The 15138-nt window shown below is 63.2% G+C and overlaps 1 protein-coding gene across 3 annotated transcripts in view; it reads right to left on the bottom strand.

The window, feature by feature from the left end:
• The window catches only part of NOTCH1 (notch receptor 1), a 52456-nt gene that overhangs the window by 5207 nt on the left and 32111 nt on the right, over positions 1-15138 (bottom strand). For all 3 annotated transcript variants that reach the window (XM_034929539.3, XM_034929540.3, XM_063593857.1), the window contains 19 exons: positions 14940-15132; positions 13822-13967; positions 13451-13564; positions 11585-11704; positions 11086-11238; positions 10082-10310; positions 9220-9421; positions 8581-8734; positions 8304-8488; positions 7654-7786; positions 7065-7322; positions 6876-6988; positions 5659-6230; positions 5022-5453; positions 3532-3680; positions 2621-2837; positions 2350-2437; positions 2097-2262; positions 900-1195 (listed from right to left, as the gene is read on the bottom strand). In XM_034929539.3, coding sequence (XP_034785430.1) covers positions 900-1195; positions 2097-2262; positions 2350-2437; positions 2621-2837; positions 3532-3680; positions 5022-5453; positions 5659-6230; positions 6876-6988; positions 7065-7322; positions 7654-7786; positions 8304-8488; positions 8581-8734; positions 9220-9421; positions 10082-10310; positions 11086-11238; positions 11585-11704; positions 13451-13564; positions 13822-13967; positions 14940-15132 — 3920 coding nt within the window. The remainder of the gene's footprint in view (positions 1-899; positions 1196-2096; positions 2263-2349; positions 2438-2620; positions 2838-3531; positions 3681-5021; positions 5454-5658; positions 6231-6875; positions 6989-7064; positions 7323-7653; positions 7787-8303; positions 8489-8580; positions 8735-9219; positions 9422-10081; positions 10311-11085; positions 11239-11584; positions 11705-13450; positions 13565-13821; positions 13968-14939; positions 15133-15138) is intronic.

Genomic DNA, 15138 nt, shown 5'->3' with positions numbered 1-15138 from the left:
TGAGCTAGTGTCCAGCTCTGCCCGGAGAGGGGTGGGCAGCTCTTGTAATGCAGCCGGGCCTTGGCCTCTGGCAGGAGGAATGGCCCCTGCTCACTGGCGGGTGCAAAAGGCAACTTGGCCTGATTCCTGCAAAGCACCTGGGAACTTCCACATCTGTGCAAAGAAGGCGGCTGAGAGAGGCACACACCAAACCCGCACGGGGCTCCCTTCCACGCTCTTTCTGCTTACCTACATTTATTTCTGCAAGATGACAATGTGTCACCTGAGCTAAGAAATCAGGAAATGAGAAGCTCTGTGGTAACTCCCCGGGCTGTGCCCATCTGAACCTGCTCCAGGGCCGCCTGGAGCCTGGGGACTCGCAGCAGGGGTGACTGCAAAGGCAGCCCCTGCCAGGGACATTCCCTGGAGACCCAGGCATCCAAATCCCTAAATCCATTCTTGCCACGAGCTCACCGGCATTCTGAGCCCTAGGTCTGCAGGCACCGAGCGGCAGCCTCTAAACCCTGCTTCTCACTGCCACAGGCTACGCCGGCAGCCAGGGTTGAGGGAGGGGCGGGGCTGTGAGGGGCTGCAGCAGTGGGACCTGGACCTTGAGCAAGGCCCACAACCCTGATGGAGCCTGTCTTGCTGGGGGTGGGGAGGTGCTGCCTCACTCAGCAGATCCCCCAGGCCTCCTGCCAGACCCGCCTCTGCCTGACTTCCCTGGGGAACACAGATGGGCCCGACGCCCTCCCCCTCACACTTCGCTGACTGCGAAGGTCCCAGGTGGAGGCACCAGTTGTCCCGGACTCAGCTGTGCTCGGGGTCAGGCTCCCAGGGCCACGTAAGCCTGGCCACTGCCCCAGACCACCAGGCGGCCCTGAGGAGGGCAGGTGGGCACACAGGCAGCCACTGCCTACCTGGAAGACACCTTGTGCGTCGGCAGACACAGCCGCATGCAGCGGGGTGCGGCCCATGTTGTCCTGGATGTTGGCGTCTGCGCTGGCCTCCAGCAGGCGCTTGGCGGCATCAGAGCGTGAGTAGCGGGCGGCCAGGTGCAAGGCGGTCTCGCCCGTGCGGTCTGTCTGGTTGTGCAGGCTGGCGCCCTGGTAGATGAAGTCGGAGATGACGGCCGGCGCGTCCTCCTCTTCCTCGCTGTTGCCCGTCTCCAGGCCGCCCCCGCTGCAGGAGGCGATCATGAGCGGGGTGAAGCCATCTGCAGAGGCAGAGACGGGTGCTCAGTCTGGAGGGCCGGTCCCCAGCTGCAGCCCAGGGGGAGGGGGGCAGCAGCCCCAAGCTCAAGGGGCCACGGTGTGGATGCACCACCCAGCACTTGGTGGCCCCGTGCACACAGCCACCAAGGGGCAGCTGAAGTCCGCCTGGGCTGCTCAGTGGACAAAGCCGAATCCAGCTTAAACTCCTGGCGGGCAACTGCTTCCTGACCTGCCCAAGACCTGGCACCCAAAATCCACCCAGGAAAAAGAGGACCCCAGAAGCATGCAGTTAGAAAATTAATGCTTCAGCAGGATGCGGAGGCTCACGCTGTCATCCTAGCACTGGGGGAGGCCGAGGTGGGCGGATCACCTGAGGTCAGGAGTTCGAGACCAGCCTGGCCAACATGGTGAAACCCCATCGCTGCTAAAAATACAAAAATTAGCCAGGTGTGGTGGCAGGCGCCTGTAGTCCCAGCTACTGGGGAGGCTGAGGCAGGAGAATTGCTTGAACCCGAGAGGTGGAGGATGCAGGGAGCCGAGATCGTGCCACTGCACTCCAGCCTGGGTGACGGAGCAAGACTCCATCTCAAAAACAAAAAAAAAGAAAAAAAAAAAGAAAAAGAAAATCAACGCTTTCCATGTCTCAAGAAGAAGGTTTCAGAAAAGAGTAATTTACAGGGACAGAGTGGCCCTACGGTATCACCCCAGGAAGGGGTTGGTGGAAGAACAGGAGGACTCCAGGACCCCCCCCATCTACTCTGAATGGGAAACACCCCAAGGATGAAAGCTCTCACCCCCAATTCTAAGTTTCCAGAGTATCAACTGTACCCCAGCCTCGGGGCTTAGGGGAGAGAGGCAGGTGGGCCACGGGGCTAGGGAAGCCCTGGCTGCTGGCACCCTTACCAGGCCCGCGGACATTGACGTCCATGCAGTCGGCGTCAACCTCACCCTGGGGCGGTGTGGGGGCCATGGCAGACATGCGCAGGTCAGCGGCATCCAGGTGCTGCTGAGTCCACTGCCGGTGGTCTGTCTGGTCGTCCAGGTCAGGCAGAACCACGGGCTCCTCGAACTACATAGAGGGAGTGAGCAGAGCCTGTCAGGGCAGCCCGGCGGCAGGTGCCCGGGAGCCCAGGAGCCCGGGAGCCTCGCGACTCACCCGGAACTTCTTGGTCTCCAGGTCCTCGTCCCCCCACTCATTCTGGTTGTCATCCATGAGGGCACCGTCTGAAGCGTTCTTCAGGGGCCTGGGGGGTGAGGGGTCGAGAAGTGAGGCTGAGCGAGCTCCCTAGGAAGCCCCCAGAGACCCCTGGCCCGGGCCTGGCGTGGGAGGTGGGCCCTGGGTCGGGAGGGGCAGACTCCCGGTGAGGATGCTCGGCCAGGTCCCACCTCCCACCGGGGACCCAGAAGCAGGGGCAGCGTCCGCTCACTTGAGGCCCACGGAGTCCTCGCCGAGGGGCTCCCGCCGCTTCTTCTTGCTGGCCTCAGACACTTTGAAGCCCTCAGGGAACCAGAGCTGGCCATGCTGCCGCCGGCGCTTGCGGGACAGCAGCACCCCGCAGCCCACGAAGAACAGAAGCACAAAGGCGGCCGCCGCCACGTACATGAAGTGCAGCTGTGCCGGCGGGGGCGGCTCCACGGTCTCACCTGCGGGCACGGGGGCCAGGGGCAGGTGCCCGGACATCAGGCAGCGGCTACGCAGCAGGCTGGTGGCCGGGGGGCGGCGGACTGGCTCCGCGGCCGGGTGCCTCCTCACCCACTCTCCTCCATCCCGCCCCCCAAAATAAGGTCATTTTCTACGCGATTAATCAGAATTGCAAACTATCGCTAAATTCTCTCCTGCACCAGCCGACTCTATCTGGAGACGGCTTTTACTTTTTTCTCCTTTAAGGAAGGAGGATTAGTCAACTTCAAATCGCTGCACTCGCACTGAGCTGTTAAGACAAAGGATTTAGAGGGATTTTCAAGATACAAACTTCAACACTTCACATGACACCGATCAATTCTTCTCTCTCTCTCTTTTTTTTTCTTTAAAAAAAGCCGTAATGATTTTGAAATAATACCCAACAAAGAAAATTCAGGAGGAAGGGGTGGGGAGAGAAGCAGGCACCCACTTTCCCGTGGCTGGACTCGTTCCCAGGTGGCTCCACCGGCAGCTGTCACTGCCGCAGGTGGGGGCGGAGTGCCATTCAGAAAATTCCAGAAAAGCCCTACCCCCAACTCGGACGGCAACGCTCACACCTGTGGGTGGCAACTGGCACAAAGAGCCAGCGTGTCTGGGGCACGGGGGGATGGCACCCCCTGCAGGCAGAGCCTGTTCCCGGGATGGGGCCACACTTACTCTGCACGGCCTCGATCTTGTAGGGGATGTTGAGGCTGCCCAGCGAGGCGAGCGCTCCCAGGAATGCGGCCACGTCGGTGGCACTCTGGAAGCACTGCGAGGAGGCCTGCACACACTGCCGGTTGTCAATCTCCAGGTAGACGATGGAGCTGGGTGGACAACCAGAGAGAGGCTGGGACCCGAGGCTTCCTCCTCCCCCGCCCACTGGCCAGGGATGCTGCCGCAGGACACTGAGGCCCATGACGCCACAGTCAGGACATGGTGAGGCAGCCTGGGGTGGCGGGAAGCCAGGTCTGACAGCAGATACCCTGCAGGGGACTGGTGCCAGCCCCCCGACTCCGTCCAGTGCTGATCACGGCTCATCCCAGATACCCACCAACGCGCTCTCCCTGGCCCGCCCTGACACCCTCTCTGGCTCCTGCTGGTGCCACAAACACGTTTCCTCATCTCAGGACAGAGAATGTGCCAGGAGCCCAGTCCTCCCCCAGGAGCCATCCCCAGGCCCTGCAGGAAGCACAGGCGTGAGGTGTGGGTGGGTGCAGCGGTGGTGGGCTGTGTGGTGATGCTGGCTGGGGGTGAGCTCTGCTCCCCAGGACTGGGTTCCCGTGAGCAGGATCCCATCCAGCCTGTGAGATGATGCTTCTGACCTCCAGGATTGCTCCAAGCCAGCAGAACTGATGGGCAAACCCACCAGGGTCAGGCACACAAAGGGCACAACCAACCTGGCTCCTGGGTCCAGCTGCCCCAGATCGAGCAGGCATGGGCGGGAGCCTCGTGGGGTGCCCCCTGCACTCAAGCTGCTCCTGCCTGTGTTCTCCCACCGTGGGACCCCCCACCCCCACCAGCTCCTCCTCCAACTGCAAGGCCCAGCAATGCCCCCTCCCAGGACCTCCACCTGCCTCCTCTCCAGCCCAAGCCAGGCAGATGCCATGACCAAGTGGCATTCTTGTCTGGGGTGGGGCTGTTCAGCCCTGTGGGAACCCCTGGAGAGCTGAGTGTTTTGTTTTTTACTTCTTTTAATACTTTTTTTAAAAAACAGAGACAAGGTCTCCCTATGTTGCCCAGACTGGTCTCGAACTCCTGGGCTCAAGGGCTCCGCCTGCCTCAGCCTCCCAAAGTGCTGGGATTACAGGTGTGAGCCTCCTCGCCTGGCAGAGGGCTGAGTTTTAATCAGTGTAGTATCCAGTGCCTAAGGCACAGCTCAATCTCAAAATCACCTACTGGGCACAGGAGTGCCGCCTGTCCAGGGGAAGGCAGTGGCCCAGGAAAAGGGTGTGGCTGTGGGGTCAGGGCCCTGAGCTGGAATGCTGCCTCTACTCCTTGCCTGTGCAGGCCCTGAAGTCCCAGGTCCTCTCGGAACCTCCGTCTCTTTTACCATAAAGTGGGGAGAGTACTGCTTGCCATGGCGCCGGCCGTGAGGGGCAGGGAGCCCGTCGGGGAGGGCCCAGGAGAGTTGCAGGGATTGACCGTGGGCGCCGGGTCTCACTCACCCGCGGACGTCCATGGGGTCCAGCTCCCTCCGCCGCCGCCCACCCTCACTGCCACCAGGGAGCAGCGAGGCCTTCACCTGGCCCAGCAGGGCGTCAGGTGCGGCCCAGCCCTCGGCGGCACGCTTGATGGGGTGCTTGCGCAGCTCCTCCTCGCGGCCGTAGTAGGGGAAGATCATCTGCTGGCCGTGTGCGTCACGCTTGAAGACCACGTTGGTATGCAGCACGCGGCTGAGCTCCCGCAGGAAGTGGAAGGAGCTGTTGCGCAGCTGCTCCGGTGGCATCAGCACCACCACCACCAGCGTGCCGGCCGCCAGCCTCTCGGGCACATGCTCCGCACAGTCCAGCCCGTCCCACTCGCACTCCGCGCTGTTGCAGCCCTGGTCGCAGTGCCCGTCGCTGAAGTGGTCCTTGCAGTACTGGTCGTACAGGGGACTGTGGGGGGTGGGACACGCTCAGGCCGCCTTCCTCGGGGGGCCTCACACCCGATGTCCGGTGCCTCCAGCCCACTGGCCAGCCGCGGGGGACGTCCCTGCACCCCCTGAGCAGAGCCTTAGAACTGCATGCTGGCCTCCCGGCCCAAGCCAGGCCACATCCAAGTTCGGGTCCTCCCTCGGCCCCATGAGCCCCGCAGCCTTACTTGCACTGGCCTTCCGCACGCTGGCAGTCGAAGCCGTCGAAGAGGCAGCCGGCTGAGTTGCACTGGCTGTCACAGTGGCCGTCACTGAAGTACTTCCAGCACTGCAGAGACTGCGTGCAGTTCTTCCAGGGGTCATTGAAGTTGAGGGAGCAGTCACCGCCGTCCCAGCCGCACGCGTGGTTGTTGCACTGCAGGCTGCAGACCTTGTTGCCCGCGTCCTCCTGGCACTCGGGCAGCTCGCACGCCTCCTCGATCAGCGGCGGGGGGATGTCGCGCCCGGCCCCACCCCCGAAGCTGTAGTCCAGGATGTGGCACAAGAGCCCGTTGAATTTGGCGGGGCACAGGCAACGGTAGAAGGGGCTCTCGGATGTGGGCTCACAGGTCCCCTGATTGTAGCAGGGGTTGCCGCCCAGGCAGGGGCTGCTGGCCGGGAACTGGCATTCGGGGCCCGTGAAGGGGCCCAGGCACAAGCAGGTGGGGCTGCGCGGGCCGGAGATGCATGTGCCGCCGTTGAGGCAGCGCAGGCTGCCGCAGGTACGAGCGTCATTCTCACACGTGGCGCCCTCGAAGCCCTGCCCGAGAGGGAAGACAGGACAGTGTCGGGGTGGGCCACCCCCCGCCCCCCCGCCACCTCACACCCAGCCCTCGGCCAGCAGTGCCACCGCTCTCCTCTAACCTGGGAGGCGGCCTGCAACCTTGCCCCCAGCAGCAAAACCCTTTACACACATTCTACCAACAGAGAAAGATCGGGGGTGCCAGGGGGTCGGGAGATGGAGGAAGGGGTAAACTGGTGGAGTGCTGAGGACTTTAGGGCAGGGACTCTCCGCCGTGATCCTGCGAAGGTGGGCAGGCATGTCACACCTCAGCCCAAACCCACAACCACAAAGACAAGGGCAAGCCCCAGGTACAGGAAGGGCTGCTGTTGGTAACAATGTATCACTGAAATCCAGAGTGAAACTGATGCAAGCTGCTAACCAGGGGAACTGCGTGCAGGGGACAGCCACCCCAGGGAGTCTACTTCCTGCTCCATTTTTCTATAAATCTAAAATGTCTCTAAAATCATTTATTGAAACTAAAAAAAAAAAAAAGACATCAGGGTGAGGAGGAGGATGAAGGCCAGGAGGATGACTGCCCGGTCTGCGCCCCGAGGCCCCCACGTGCACCTCTCCAGGTGTCTCCCCTGGCGGGCCCCCGCCTGCCTGCACCCCTGCACCTACCGCAGGGCACTTGCAGATGAACCCGCGGGCGGTGTTGGAGGCCACGGCGCAGGTGCCCCCATTCTTGCAGGGCTTGCCTTTGCAGCCATTGATGACGGACTCGCAGCGGCGCCCTAGGGGTGAGAGCAGGGCAGTGAGAGGCTCACCCTGCTGCCCCACATGCCCCACCCGCCTGGGCGCGGCACCCACCGGTGTGACCAGCACGGCACTCGCAGTGGAAGTCGTTGACGCGCTGCACGCAGTTCTGGGTGCCACGGGCGTCGCAGGGATTGGACAGGCACTCGTTGACATCCCCCTCACAGCGCTCACCCACGAAGCCCGGCGGGCAGGTGCAGCTGTAGCCGCCCACCTGGTCCACGCAGGTGCCGTTGTTAAAGCACTTGGGGCTCCGGGACACGGGGTCAACGGGGGGATTGCAGTCGTCCACGTTGATCTCACAGTGCACACCTGCGGGGCCAGGTTTCGTCAGTGGCCCAAGCCCGCCACACCCCAGCCCTGCCGTGCCGCGTGTCCGTCCCAGAAGACAAGCGCTCAGGTCTGGGGCTGCATGGACACTCGGGAGAGGCAGGTGTCAAGGGTGCCGTGGAGACGCCCTTCCCGCTGGGACCCCCGCTCTGGGCCCTTTCCCTGGGCAGCTGTGAGCCGGCCTTGGCCTCACACAGGAAAATGGGAGTTTCTGGCTGGTTCCTGGATGCCTCTGGCCGGTCCCGGGGTGCCTGCCCTGCCCCTGCCCTGGCCATGGATGGCCAACACCAGCCCTCCGTGCAGCGGCCCTTACCCTGAGTGCCCCGTGGGCAGGAGCACTTGTAGGTGTTGGGGAGGTCGAGGCAGGTGCCCCCGTTCTGGCAGGGGTGGGATAGGCACTCGTCGATCTCCTCAGAGCAGTTCACCCCGTGGTAGCCGGCCACGCACTGTGCAGGCGACAGAACGAGGGGCCCTTCGGCTCAGCCGGCGCCAGGATGCAGTGCTCCCACACCCCACTGTGAGGGCTGACAGGGCCACATGAGCTGCCCTCAGGTCCAGCGAAGCCACGGGCCCCTCGCTCCTGTCAGACCTGGAGGGAGACCCAGCCCAACAGACCCTGGCAGGGCCTCGGTGACCGGAGTCACTGCCTGTTGGGGGTGGGTGGACCCCGTCCCATAGGATAGAGGTGAGGGCCTCAGGGTAGGTGTTGGCCAAGCCCAGACACAATCTAGGGGAAGGGAAAACCCCATCCCACTTCTCAGTATATGCACCCTCCTTCAGGCTTTCCACAGGCCACCTCTTCCAGGCAGTCTACCCTGATGACCCCAGCCCTCCCCTAATGAGACTGAACAGTGCATGGGCCTATCAGGTTCAGTTTTCTCCACTGGGCCAGCTCCCAGCCAGGGCCCGGTGTGTGGCAACACTCGTGCCGGCCACAACCCTTACCCTAGGAGGGACCCCCACCTTGCAGGAGTAGCCGCCCAGGTAGTCCGTGCAGGTGGCCCCGTTCTGGCAGGGGCTGGGTGAGCACTCGTCCACCAGGTCCTCACAGTAGCTGCCTGTGTAGCCCGCCTGGCAGCGGCAGTGGTGCGTGTTGCCCGCGTCCACACACAGCCCTCCATGCTGGCACAGGCGGGCAACGTCAACACCTGCGGGGGATGGGGTGGTAGACAGGTGAGGCCCAGGCCCACAGAGGACCTTGATGGGCTGGGACCCGAGCCGGGTGGGCACAGCAGGTTACCTTGTCGCTGCGCAGCCACCTCACAGGACACGCTGGGCACGTCGCAGTAAAGGCCGGTCCAGCCGCTGGGGCACTCGCAGCGGTACTGGGTGTGGGTCTGCCAGCATTTGCCGCCGTTCTTGCAGGGCGAGGAGTCACACCAGTGCACAAGGTTCTGGGGACAGGTTGGGGTCAGCTGGGTGCCCGCGCCCCGGCCATTTCCTCGGTAGCTCAGAACGCACATCCGCCAAGGGGCCTACTCCAACCCAGGCTGCAACCCATTCTACAGAAGTGGAAACTGCCGCCCCTGGACTCCCCACCACCCCCACACCAGGAACAGCCTGGGCTGGGTCTCCCTCAGGGCCCTCAGCAGGTCCAGACCACCCTCGGCCTTTGCTAGAAGGAACACTTTTCCTCAATTCCCCAATTCCTGAGCTCCCGCCCCGGCTCCAGAAACCTGGGATTGAAACGAAGGTGCCTGCTGCTTCCGCATCAGGTTCCTTCACCGGCTGCTCAGATCCCCAGAAGCCCTCTGCCCAGGGGTGTGGGGGTGACCCCGAGCTGACACAGTGGGACCTGGGGGTGACCGTTCCCACCTCCCACAGGCAGGCACCCACCCAGGGCCCCTCCTTCGGGCACCTCTGTGGCTGGCGCACTCACCTGGCAGTTGGGGCCAGTGTAGCCCTGGGGGCAGGTGCACCTGTAGGAGCCGCAGCCGTCCTGACAGGTGCCGCCATGCAGGCAGGGCTGTGAGTCGCATTCATTGACATCGTGCTGGCAGTAGCTGCCCGTGAAGCCGGGTGGACACAGGCAGGTGAACGAGTTGATGCCGTCCACGCAGGTGCCACCGTTGAAGCAGGAGCTGCAAGGGGGTGGGCAGGCGGGGGCTGAGCGGAGGGCATTGGTGGGTCCCCGCTCCAGCAGACCCTGCCTCGCCAGCACCTCCCCTTCTGCTCAACCCTAGGGGCCTGATGGCCAGGACAGGCCCAGGGCAGCCTGGCTGACCCAGGGAGGCCAGTGGGAACCCGGGGCCCGGCTCTCACACCACGTCACACCTCCCTCCCCTGCTTTCTTTATAAGTCAGGTCGAGAGTGGTTTTACCAAACGCATGGGCATAGGGTGGTTAAAGTAAATGAGGGAGAAACCAGAAACCGTCCTGGTAACACGGGAGGTAATTACGTCAGAAACCAGGGACGAGACTGACGTTTACCAAATGAGCTTCCTGGCAAACACGGCAAAAAGGAAACAAGAATGACAGAGTTCTCGTTGTCTAATAGAAGGAAGCGCACCAGTTCTTCAGGACAGACTACCGGCGCTCCTGGTGCGGGACACAGGAGGAGGTCACAATGGCCCTCTCAGGAGGGACACGTCGGTACAATGAACAATGTCTGGACTCAATGCAGCCAGCGCTAAGTGCCCAGCCGGCCTAGGCGGACGCCTGCATGGTGTGCCAGGCTGCCAGCTACTGCGTGTGGCCCGCACCGCCCGTTCCCTTCCACGGCCTCACTCGAGCCCCACGCACCTCTCTGTGCAGTCAGGCGTGTTGTTCTCACAGTGGATCCCGCTGAAGCCTGCGGGGCAGGTGCACGTGTAGCTGTCCACGCAGTCCGTGCAGTTGGCCCCGTTGCGGCAGGGGTCACTGGCACACTCGTTGATGTCCTCCTCACAGAAAGTGCCCCGGAAGCCGGGCAGGCACTCGCAGAAGGCCGTGTTGATGCCGTCTGTGCAGGAGCCCCCGTTGTGACACGGGTCTGGGAGAGGACGGAAGGGTGAGTGTGAGGGGCAGGCACAAACCCACACCTGCGGGAGGGGGCCGGGAAGGCTGCATGGCTGGGGACAGCCCAGCCTTTCGTTGCCGAGGCTGCGGCAAGCAGCCCTGTAACAAAGGTGTCTGGTGGGGAGCCCCAGCACCCACAGGCTGCGTCACACCCGTCTCCTGTGCTTGGGGTCTCTCTCCCCACCTGCTCCTGTCCTCAAGCCCCAGGGCAGGGGACAGCTTTGCAGGCTTCACAGACCGAGCAGGGGAGGAGTGACATTTCTTGCCTCTGCTCCTGTCCTCAAGCCCCAAGGCAGGGGGCAGCTTTGCAGGATTCACAGACCAAGCAGGAGAGGAGAGACAGTTCTTGCCTCTGCCTGCCAGGTGATGCCAGCAAGACCCCCGGCTTCTGCCAACCTCAACCTCTGTGAAGCAGGGCTGGGAGGCCTGAGAGCCCTGGCCTGCAGCGGGGCCTGATGAGCCAGGCGGGAGTGCAGGCTGGGCCCGAGCCATCCTCGGCTCAGTGAAGAGCCATGGGAGGAGCTCTCGTGACTCTCCCTCGAAGTGCAGGGAGGAGCAAGCCGGCTCTGAGGCCCTCCTGAACCACCCTGGCCATCCCTCAGCACATCCCCCACACCTGACCCAACCCTCCCCGGCCACACTCCGGCCTCCCTGGGCGCTTATGGCCAGCACCATGCGCACCAACCCTGCCCAGGGGAACTGAGGCCTGAGAGCTTCCTGGAGGAGGCCAGAGCCGCGGGGCTACTCACTGGGCCGGCAGTCGTCGATGTCGGTCTCGCAGTTGCGCCCACTGTAGCCGGCCTGGCAGTGGCAGCGGTAGCCGCCGTGGGTGTTCTGGCAGGATGCGCCGTGCCGGCACGGGCTCAGAACGCACTCGTTGATGTCGACCTCACAGGTCTGCCCTGCGGGGCAGGAGGAGGCCGGTTGGTCACCAGCGGCCCCTGGCCCTCCAGGCCCTTCCCAGGCTGGCCCACCCACCTACAGTGCCTCTCCCGACCCAGGAGTGGGCTTCCGTGACCCCAGGACCATCCCCTCTCCCCTAATTTTGGCCTAAGAAGGTCACAGGAACTGGAGTTGGGAACGGTGCTCCCAGGTCAATTCCTGATTCCAGAACTTCTCCGACCAGGGCCTCCTCAGCACCCACCGGCTCCTCTCCAAAGACTCATCTAGCCTGCCTGGGAGCTGCCTGTGTCCTGCAGACATCCTGACCTCCCATCCCAGCCCTCGCCGGGCCCTGGCCAGCCTCACCTTGCCAGCCCGTGGGGCAGACGCAGGAGAAGCTCTCATAGTCCTCGGATTGCCTGCATTCCCCGCCGTTTCTGCAGGGGCTGGGGGCACACGGGGCCAGCACCACCTCACACGTGTCGCCTGCGGGAAGGAGACACACGTGACCCCGGGAGCCTCACCCAGAGGGATCTCCCAAATCGGCCACCGCCTGCTGGTCTTTCCGCCATCAGAGTGCCGTCTGCTGGTCCCGCCGGGAGGCAAATGTGCACCGAGACCCCTGAGCGCTCCCGGCTGTGCCAGGACCCTGACCCAGGGAGGAGTGGAGCACAGATGGGGGGACGCTGAAGACAAGCTGCACAAATGTCACGCTCAGAAGCCACCCCTCATTCCCGGTTGGCAGCGGGGCACAGCCTAGGCCTCACCCCACCAGGCGTGCCCAGGAACAAGGACTGCACCAGGAGAGGCGGCCTCAGTCGGGTGGGCTCCACGACACTGCAGGGACCTGGGCCCACCCCGGAGGCAAGCCCCCTCATCTCTGGGTGACAAGGAAAGGCCCTGGCCTGAGACCGAGGCCTGAAACTAATCCTGGGGCTCCGTGTCACAGGCAGCAAACGCCCATCACGGGAGGCCAACAAACAAGGGCTGCGATGGAGGGGACAGGCCCAGGCCCCCAGCACATCCTGCGTGTCGGGGCACGGGGCACGGCCTGGAGACCTCCAGGACCACGCAGGGTGTCTGGCAAAGACTATGTAGGAACCACGTGCACAGCCGAGGGCCTTTTTCTGCACAAGCCCATGGCCGAGCTTCCTGTTTATAGCCGTGGGGACTGCGTTATCTTCCCTGTCCCCCATTATCTCCCTGGCCTGCTGGGGCGACTTTCCAGGGCCTCTCTTCCTATTGGTTTCCACGGTGACCCGGGCAGGCAGGAACTGCGCCAGAGTTTCCGACAATTGTGCAAAAGGAAGCAGGAAGCGGGCAGATAGGAAGCGGGTCAGCACCGCCGCTCCTCCTGCCGGCCTGATCGACGTGTCTGAAAGGGACAGGGGCGCCCAGCCGTGGAGGGAGGGTCCTCACTGACTGACACAGGAGAGAAAACCCAGGTCCTTAACTTCGGTCAAAGAAAACAGCGTTCTGGCCACAGGCTGCTGGATGTCATGGGAACCGCAGGCGTGGAACCTCCAGCCCGGCTGCCTGGCCCAGGCAGGCCCACCCTGACCAGGCCCCGTGGCAGCACCCTCTGCCCGCTCCTGGGGAGCGCCAGGACCCCGGTGCTTGTGGACTCTTCTTTGTCTTTTCTAGAGATCATTTCCTGTGATCCCCTTGGCTGGGTTCATAGCAGGGGCTGGACAGTTGGGGGAACATCCCCCTCCCTGCTCAGCCCAAACAGAGGGCTCCTTGTTCCGCTCACACAAAGAGAGCCTGCCATCAAAGGAATCCCTCAGGTCCGGCTGGCGGGGGTGGGGAAGCCCGGCCCCCAGAGACCCCAGCAGGGTGGGCGCCGGGAGCACGGAGCCCACTGACCCAGGCCCGGCCCTGCTAAGGATTCACCTGCATCTTACCTGTGTCTTGCGGCAGGCTTGCCAGGTAAAACACATGCTTGCATGAAAATTTTCTCCCAGGCATCCTGTATCTTTGCTAATCTGCCAACCCCACCCCGGGGAGAAGGCCCACATACTGCAGGGGCCTAAGGCACTCAGTGAGGAGCAGAACCTTCTGGAAGGCCCCGCCCCAAGAAAGCCACCACTTTACCCTCCAGTCACGGTTTCCCAGGCCGCCCCCACCCCTGGCCCCACCCTCTCCAGCACAGGCCCCACCCTCTCCAGCACAGGTCCCTCCCCTCCCACATAGGCCCCGCCCCCTCCAGCATCGGCCCCACCCACCCCTCACCTGTGTAGGGCAGCAGGCAGTTGCACTTGTACCCGGCAACGTCGTCAATACACGTGCCCTGGTTCAGACATGGGTTGGACGCACACTCGTTGATGTTGGTCTGGCAGTTGGGACCTGGAGGGAAGGGGACAGCACTCGGCATGTCCAGCACTCCCAGGCACCTTGGCAGGGCCCCACAACAGCAGCCCTGGGCCTGCTCCCCACCCCAGGCCCCTCCTCATCTCCAAGAGCCAGAGGCCTGGAGTTAAGGCTTTGCCACGGGAGGGAGACACCATGCATGGTGCTGGCTGGACCTGGGTCCCGATCCTGTGTCTCCAGCTCCCCAGACTCGAGGGCGGCCCTCTGCACTGAGAAACGCGCAGCCCACTCACCGCTGAAGCCCTCCCGGCAGGTGCACACGTAGCCACTGGTCATGTCTTTGCAGGTACCGCCGTTGACACAAGGGTTGGATTCACACTCGTTGTTGTTGATGTCACAGTTGGTCCCACTCCACCCAGGATCACAGTCGCACTTGTACCTGCAAGGGGGACCACACCGCAGGTCGAGGGAGGCCCGAGCAGCACGGCCAGGGCCTGGGCGCTCCCGGGTCTGCAATGCCCCATGGGCTGGTGGAGGTGCCCATCCACTCAGACTCGCAGAGTCCTTTAGTGGGGGCAGGCTGGGCGCTGTGGCTCACACCTGTAATCCCAGCACTTTGGGAGGCGGGGGTGGCTGAGCCACTTGAGGCCAGGAGTTCAAGATCAGCCTGGCCAACATGGCGCAACTCCCCCACCCCATATACACTAAAAATACAAAAATTAGCCAGGTGTGGTGGCACATGCCTGTAATCTCAGCTACTCGGGAGGCTGAGGCAGGGGAATCACTTGAACCTGAGGGGTGGAGGTTGCAGTGAGCTGAGATCATGCCATTGCACTCCAGCCTGGACAACAGAGCAAGGCTCTGTCTCAAAATAAAGAAAAAAGTGGGGGCCGCAGCGCTTCCCATACCCAAGACTGCGGCAGGGGTTTGGTTCATTAGCGAGGGGACCATGCCAAGTGCAGGGCAGTAGGGTGCTGCGAAAAGCCCCCCACCACTTGCCCGCTGTGTGGCCCCGAGCAAAGCACGTGCCTTCTCTGCGCCAAATGAGGGCAATGGGGTCCCTGCTGATTTAAATGGTCCCATCCAGGCAGAGTGCTGCCAGGCACATCATGGGCATCAGAAACACTTGCTGCTGTTACCATGGAAACGTGTTCCAGGGTCACTGTGGGCCTGTGTCCTGAGCACACCATGCAGCCCACAAGGACGCGCGGCGCACAGCTGCTGGGTGTGGACTGTAGTCTGACTGAGGACCCAGAGGCATGTGCGTCCCCGAGGAGAGCTCCCTGCCACCCAGCCCCGTCCGAGGCCCGTTTCTGGCCCATCTCAAGCTCTGTGCAGGTGCCACCCTCCTGGCAGCAGAGCTCCCAGGGTTTAGGACTGATGTGTCCCCATGATCGGCCCCGCCGCATACCCGTTGAGGCTGTCCCGGCAGGCCCCGTGGACGCAGGGGTTGCTGTTGCACTCATTGACCTCAGACAGGCAGGTGGGGTCGTGGTAGCCCTCGGGGCAGCGGCAGGTGAAGCCATTGATGCCGTCCTCGCAGGTGCCCCCGTTGTGGCAGGGGTTGCCCACACACTCATCGATGTTGATGTTACACATGCTCCCTAAGG

Source organism: Pan paniscus, chromosome 11, assembly GCF_029289425.2.
Source record: "Pan paniscus chromosome 11, NHGRI_mPanPan1-v2.0_pri, whole genome shotgun sequence".
Classification (NCBI taxonomy): domain Eukaryota; kingdom Metazoa; phylum Chordata; class Mammalia; order Primates; family Hominidae; genus Pan; species Pan paniscus.
This window is presented reverse-complemented; position numbering and strand designations above follow the sequence as displayed.